This window comes from Martes martes (genome assembly GCF_963455335.1).
Source record: "Martes martes genome assembly, chromosome: 1".
NCBI classification, from domain to species: Eukaryota; Metazoa; Chordata; class Mammalia; order Carnivora; family Mustelidae; genus Martes; species Martes martes.
The window spans coordinates 394,459-401,866 of record NC_137888.1 but is presented as its reverse complement, the minus strand read 5'-3'; the positions used below and the strand labels follow the sequence as shown (position 1 = coordinate 401,866).

The window sequence follows — 7,408 nt, the reverse complement described above, 5'->3', positions numbered from 1 at the left end:
CCGGGCGGAGGCGAGGACTGGGCGGGGCCGTAGCCGCGGGCGGTGGCGGGGCGGGGCCGGGGCGGGGCCTGCAGTCGCGCGAGCACCTGGCGTCCGCCGGGGGCGTGACTTGAAGAGCGACGCGCGGGGGCGGCCGGCCGCGTGGGGAAGGTCCGGGCGCGCCCGAGCCGCGGAGGCCGGGGCGGTGAGGCGAGGGGCTCCGGCAGGGAGGAGCTTGTGCCCCGGAGCGGGCCGGGCGGCTGGAGGCGAGTGCGTGAGGGGAAGGCCGTGGCCGGGCGGTGAGCAGGGAAGGCTCCTCGGTGGCGGAGACCCGGGAGGAAGCCGGCGGACAGGCTCGTCGGGAGGCCGAGCCCGCGACCCGGGGGGCGGGGGAGGGCCAGGCAGGGGGCGTCGGGGGCCGCCCGGGGAAAGTCTCGGCCCCTCGCAGGGGTGCCCGGAGGGTGGGGCCCCAGGATAAGCCAAAGGTGAAAGGTCTTGACCCCGAAGGGAAGTCGGGAAGGCGGAGACGGCGAGCGGCGGGGCCGGAAGGGGCGGGGCCTGGGGCGCGCCGCGGGGGCGTGTGGGGCCGGAAGGGGCGGGGCCGGAAGGGGCGGGCGCCGCGGGCCTGGAGCCCCCGCGGGGGCGTGTGGTGCCGGAGGCCGCGTCCGCACGGACGCCCGCGGCCCGCCGGCACGAGCCCCGACACAGGCCGCGGCCGCCCCTCCGGCCGGACCGTGAACGGATGCCGGGCGTGCGACGGTCGAGACGCTGGCCTCGTCGTGTCCCCGTCAGGAGCCGGTGACGAAGACCCGGCGGTGAGAGGACACACACCACCCGCCTTCCGGGGCCCCGGGCTGCTTTGGAGGACACGCCTCGACCCGCCCTCCGGAGCGCGGCGCTGACCCCCCCCCCCCGCCCCGCACCAGACCCCTCCCTCTGGGCCTGCCGCGGCCTCCCGGCCTCCCGCCGCAGAGCCGGCCCCAAGCGCCGCACGGCCCTGGCCCGGAGAAGAGGCCCGCCCGGCCGCAGGCGCGGGGGGTGCACTCGACCCCGGCCGTCCTCCGCGTTCACCAGCCCGTACCTCCTGGGAGCAGGAAACACACTGGACGTTTGTCTCCAAACGCCAAGAGTTCGGTGGGAATTAGGGCTCCAGCCGACATGGACATCTCGGACCGAGTCTGGCAAAGCCAAGGGAGAAGGAGGTTTCACCTGGAGCACAGTTTGGGTTTTGATGTTTTACTGTACTGGACTTTTTATGAGCAAAATAACTTTTTTAAAATATTTTATTTATTTATTCGACAGACAGAGATCACAGGCAGGCAGAGAGGGGAGGAAGCAGGCTCCCCGCTGAGCAGAGAGCCCGATGCGGGGCTCGATCCCAGGACCCTGAGATCGTGACCTGAGCCGGAGACAGAGGCTTAACCCACTGAGCCACCCAGGCGCCCCAATAACTTTTTTTTTGCATTGTGGAAAGGAAAAACGTAAAAATCCATCTGAGAATTCACAGATCAGAGTGTCTGCAGACGATCATGGGAGAAAATAATGCTCCTCTCTACTTGCACCTTCCGGATTCCAGCTTGTTCAATGAACTGCATACAAAAGACTCCACAAAGTTTTTGGCATGAACGACTGGGCGTAAGATGGTGTCATTTAGAAAAGTAGAGAAGGTGGTGGGGAAATTTCAACTTAGATTGGGGAGACATTAAAACAGATGCTCATTAAACATGCAAGTAGGTCCATTGGAGTGGGCTGGTGTTCAAGAGAGAGGACAAGACTACAGAGAGGAATTTAGGTGGTACCTATTTTTAGATGATGTCTGAAAACATAAGATTGGACAAGATCAGCTAGAGAGTATTGCAAAGAAAAGATTTTCGGGATGAGCCCCGGGGCACCAATAGTTTCCAGTTCAGGATTGGCCAGAGAATCAGGAGAAAAACCAGAGGAACGCGGAGTCAGGGAAGCCACATGAAGACACAGTAGTCTTTGTAGAGGTTCTGGGGGAATTGTAAAATGAGGACTCGGAAGTGATGATTAGATGTGGTTGGACAACTGGTTGCTGACTGATGGAGCACTCTTAGAAAATGTGGAGACAAAAGAGTGGTGGCAGAGTGTTGGGGTTTTTTTAGGAGGAAATTTCCAGTTAAACATGTCAGACTCAGCACAAACACTGACTTCCATTTCCCATCCAAACTCTACTTACATTAAGTAATAGAAGATAAAAACTCACAGTGAAGTAATGGGAGAGGAGATACCAGGAAACTAAAAGATCCACAAAATTCCAGAGGCTGTGATGTAAGGAGGATAACTGACGTAGCAAGCCGAAACCTGTATGTGGGTGTGAAGCCATCAGGAAAAGACCATTCTTGCCAACGAACCCAAGGAAGGTGCAGAAATTGGAAGACCTTTGAATAAATATTAGGGTGATAGATCCCTTACCCGCAAAAAAAAAAAAAAAAAAAGAAAACTCTGCCACTGGACTTTTCTCTTCACATTTCCTAAGATTGCTCTTAGCAGTCCCAAGTAAGTTGTCTGATCACATCTAACAATTGAGTCAGAGCAGGTGTGAACTCAGGAACCAGACACAGAGGGCCACTGAGAAAGGGGGATGAGTGAAAGTCTTCACTCGTGGAGGAGCCCAGTCCTGCTTCTTCCATTCAGCCATACAGCCTCAGGCAGTAAGAAGAGGATTTGCTGGAGCAAATGGCCCCCAGAAGACCTGCCAACATTGGCATCTGAGACCCAGTGGATAAGTGAAGAAGCCTGTCAGCTGACGGGCTTGACACAGAGCTTCCAACAAGCTCCTCAGAGCCCCCATCCTCAGTGTGAGCCAGACAGCTGAGGAAAGCCTGAGACGAAAGACAACAAAACACATCCAAAAAAAAAAAAAGACAATTTGCCTATTTATCTTGTTTATTGCCTATCTCCCCATTAAAATAAAAGCCCTGTGGGGGCTGAAATTTGTTTGTTGCCATCTTCCCAGCACCTGGAATAATGCTTAGCACATAGTAAACATTCTGAAAGTATATACTGAATGAACGAATGAATAGGATTCAATAAATAAGAAACATTAAGATAAAAGATTCTCAGGAATAAAATATATAGCAACAGATTTTAAAAGTCACTAAACAGGAATATAAAAGGGAAATTTTAGGATAGGATAAAAAATAAAGGAGAAAAGAAAACTAGAGGATCAGCTGGGAATTGACTGCAAAAAAACCCAGAGGAAATATTTATTGGGTGATAGAAATATTCTACATCTTGGGGCACCTCGGTGGTATCGTTGATTAACTGTCCGACTCTTGGAATCAGCTCAGGTAATGATCTCAGGGTTGTGAGACTGAGCCCGGCATTGCTCCACACAGGGTGTAGAATCTGCTTCAGATTCTCTCTCCCTCTCCCTTTGCCCCTTCTGCTCATGCTCTTTCCCTCTCTGAAATAAATAAATCTTTTAAAAAAAATAAATATTTTGCATCCCTAAAAAAGAGAAAAGAGGGGCGCCTGGGTGGCTCAGTGGGTTAAAGCCTCTGCCTTCGGCTCAGGTCGTGGTCCCAGAGTCCTGGGATCGAACCCCGTGTCGGGCTTCCTGCTCAGCCGGGAGCCTGCTTCTCTGCCTGCTTATGATCTTTGTCTGTCAAATAAATAAAAAAATTTTTTTAAAAGAAAAAAAAGAGAAAAAGGAAAATCAGAGGATCAGAGCACCCAGGTGCCTGTCAGTTAAGCATCTGCCTTTGGCTCAGGTCATGATACAAGGTCCTAAGATGGAGCCCTGCCACTGGGCTTCCCACTCAGCGGGGAGTCTGCCTCACCCCTCCACCCCAGCTTGTGGTCTCTCTTTCACTCTCTCAAATAAAGAAAATCAGAGAGGAAGAAAGGGAGGGAGGAAAGAGGAAATTAAAGGATCAATCCAGGTGGTCAAACATCTGAATATTAGAGGAGTTCCAAAGGGAAATAGTGGAGAGAAAGAATATATTAAATAATTTCAAAACTCCAGCGTAGGTGGGTAATTTTCCAGACTGAAAAAGCTTGGCAGATGGTTTTTTAAGGATTCCTGCTGGGTGCCCGGGTGGCTCAGTCAGTTGAGCGTCCAATTCTTGATCTTAGCCTAGATCATGATCTCAGGGTTGTGAGGTCGAGCCCTGCAACAGGCTCTGCACTGGGAGTGGAGCCTGCTTGGGATTCTCTCTCCCTCTCTAAAACAAAACGAAAGATTCCTGCAACACCTCCCATCTCACAGGCTGTGGCACAATATGATCTTAACACTCATCCCCGTTGAGAAATGGTATCTGTGTCCCATCCCTTGCATCTGTAATCAGATGCTTGTAATACAGTGCTATGAAAGTCAGCCCGCATGAGTTCCAACGCTGGGCTTGCATTTTGTTCACTAGGGCACTTGTACTTGGAGCCCTGAGATTCCGTGTAAGAAGTTTCACTACCCTGATGCCACCTGGCTGTGAGTAAGTCAAGCCACATAGGTCACATACTGGCCACTCAGGTTGAAAGCCCAGCTGACCCCCACCCCCAGCCAACAGTGCAACATCACCTGCCAACCAGGTACGGGAACTCGTCCTGCACATCCAAACTAGTCAAGCCCTTGGGTGACTGCAGCCCCCTGCTGATGCCTGACCGCAACCATATGAAAAATCCCAAAAGAAAGCTGCCCCGGCTAATCCTTCCCAAATTTAAGCTACTATGTGTGTTTGGGGTAGTGCGTCACATAGCAGGAACTCCTGGGGGAGAAAGCACTACTAGGTGCTCGGGAAGACAATATGCGTGGGTAACAGGGAGGAAGACCAGTGCATCAAGCATGTTGTTGAGAAACTTCAGAACACCAGGGACAGATGATTTGTAAAACTTCCAGCAACAAAAAACAAAAACATAGGGAAATGATTCCCAACCTAAAATTCTATTTCCGTTCCAATGATGAATCAAATTTAAGGGTAGAAATCAAGACAAGATATTCAAGTACAGAAAGCTGCTGGAGAATGGGCTCCATCAAAATGAGAAAGCAAGAAAAGGAAGAGGAAAACAACTGAGAATCCAGGAAATACCTACGTGGTGGCAGAAGAATGGGTGTTTCCCAGTGGGTTATCTCCATAAGAAAGCAGAACTAGCCCATGACGTGGTGTACATTGTAAGTGTTAGAAGGAGCTTGACACTTAGGGCAGAAAGTTCCGGGTAAACAGTAATAAGAACACAGAAAAACAAGTAAATGTAAAAACAAGGCCTCCTTCTGTGGATGGCTCAAATTTATCCCTTTCCTTCATACCAACTGCTAGCAAACTCACGACTACACCCTTCCTTCTTCACCTTAGACGGCTGCAGCCCCCCTTTCAAGACTCCTGGCTTGTCTTGCTGACCATCCCCATATACCATTTTTAAAATATGTGGGGGTACCTGGGTGGCTCGGTCAGCTAAGCGTCTGCCTTCAGCTCAGGTCATGATCCCAGGGTCCTGGAATCGAGCCCCGCATCAGGCTTCCTGATCAGCGGGGAACCTGCTTCTCCCCCTCCGCCCCTTCCCCTGCTCTCTCGATTGCTATTTCAAATAAATAAAATCTTTTAAATGATTAATTAATTTTAAAAACTCTGTGACTCAATCACTTTCCTCCAACAGATTCCCATAGCACGCAGGATAAGGCAGCAAGGGTCTCAGTGGGCAGCAGTACCAAGCCGGCCCCTCTGGATTTTCATCACCCTCTCAGCTACATCCCATTCTCCCCAGCCACGCCCTGCACTCCTCTCCAGGAACCCTGCTCGCTCCTCCACCCAATCCTCTCGTCTCCCACTGCTTCCGGGGCAGGGCCATGCCCCATGCACCTCCTCGGATTCCTAGGTACGTGTCAGTTGGCGCTCTCAGATGTAAGCGAAGTGGGCCTGGCGAGCCCCGTTCCTGTGCTTTATTCTTCCCCTTCTTACTGATGTCTGGCACATCAGTGACTGCCACTTTGCTGTGACAATGAATGACACACACAGAAATACAAGCTGCAAACTCCGTATGTTGGGCGTATGTTGGGTGACAGTCTGAGGAGGTGAAACATAACAATATCAAAGACACTACCATGGAGAAAAGAGCCTTTCGTTCTGAAAACTAGGAAAGGCCTCATTAGACATTCAAATGGTTTATTTGCATGATTCATAATCACATTTCCAACAGTGCATCAAGCATCTGAGAATAACATTATTTTGAGGAAAAGCAAAAGTCTTCTGGAGACGTTCCCTCTCTCAGGTCCAGGAGCTCAAATGTCCACCATGTCCAGCAGTGCAGAGAGACGCAGCTCAGAGGCAACTTCTTCTTCCCTTGAACTGTGCATCAGCCTTTCCAGGTGCTTCAGCCTTTCGCTCACAGATGTGCCTGTTGCCTCTGACAACGGCAGCTGCTCCCCTGTCCTTTCGTTCTATTTAAATAAAAAAAAACCTAAAAATAGTTTGGGGATATCCATAAACCCAAATATATTCTCTTTAAGGGCAGCAGATCTGGCTCATGTTAGAAACTTCATCTGACATCCACTGGGCTCAACAAACATGCCTCTTAGCATCTATCCTACATCCTTCCAGCCTCTTCCAGCACATACGTATACAGCTGCTGTCACCTGCACACACAATGTTACCTTCAGATTGTATCTTCAAGGACTTTCAGTGTCAGTCATGTCTACAAAATATCACTACGGAGGACTATGAGCTACTCCATCACATGACCTGTAATAGCTTAGCCAGACTCTGATCTTTGGACATTTAGTTTCCATTTCTTTGATTAACACTACAGTGAACAAAAAACAAAAAAAAACCATTAATTTTTGTTATATATAGTAGTTTCTTTAGGGCAAAACTGTTAAGTCAAAGTGTACAAATATTTTTAAGGAATCTGCCAAATGATCACTGTAAACAGCACGTCATCTTAATTTGCTTTTCTCCCCTATTAAAGGGCTTCCAAAAGCCAGTCCAGGAGCATACTTTCTACCTGTCCAGCATTACGTATCTATGATGAAAACTCTATTCTGCCTCTTTTACCACTGGAGGAGGACGGTGAGGCGGAAGGACGTTGAGCTCCAGAGTCAGTCAAGTCTGGCTTTGAAAAGCAGCTCGGCCACAGAGCAGCTGGACACTCCTGGGTGAGCCCTGACATCTGTGATTTCTACCTTCCTCGTTCACTAATTTTCCTCAGGGAAAGTGAATCCCAGAAAGGAAGTTCAGGGTGATGCCAAGGCTTGGACATCATGTGCACAAACAGAAGCCACCATCATCACCTTGGTTACTCTCCTCAATGCCCTCACCGCTTGCCAGCCAACAGTTACGGGTTTTGTTCAGTTTTTAGGCATGTTTTAATTCCACTCTCCCTTCATTTCACAAGTAGAAACACAGAATTAGTTGGGCCTCTAGAACACTGACAGATAAGTTTAAGAAAATATCTTATTTAACCTGAGAATTTATTG

General features: G+C 50.2%; 1 protein-coding gene across 1 annotated transcript in view; it reads right to left on the bottom strand.

The window, feature by feature from the left end:
• Positions 1-6,081: 6,081 nt before the first annotated feature.
• The window catches only part of MCM3AP (minichromosome maintenance complex component 3 associated protein), a 49,329-nt gene continuing 48,002 nt past the window's right edge, over positions 6,082-7,408 (bottom strand). Inside the window, exon 28 of the mRNA XM_080801723.1 lies at positions 6,082-6,373. Coding sequence (XP_080657849.1) covers positions 6,215-6,373 — 159 coding nt within the window. The 3' untranslated portion in view covers positions 6,082-6,214. The remainder of the gene's footprint in view (positions 6,374-7,408) is intronic.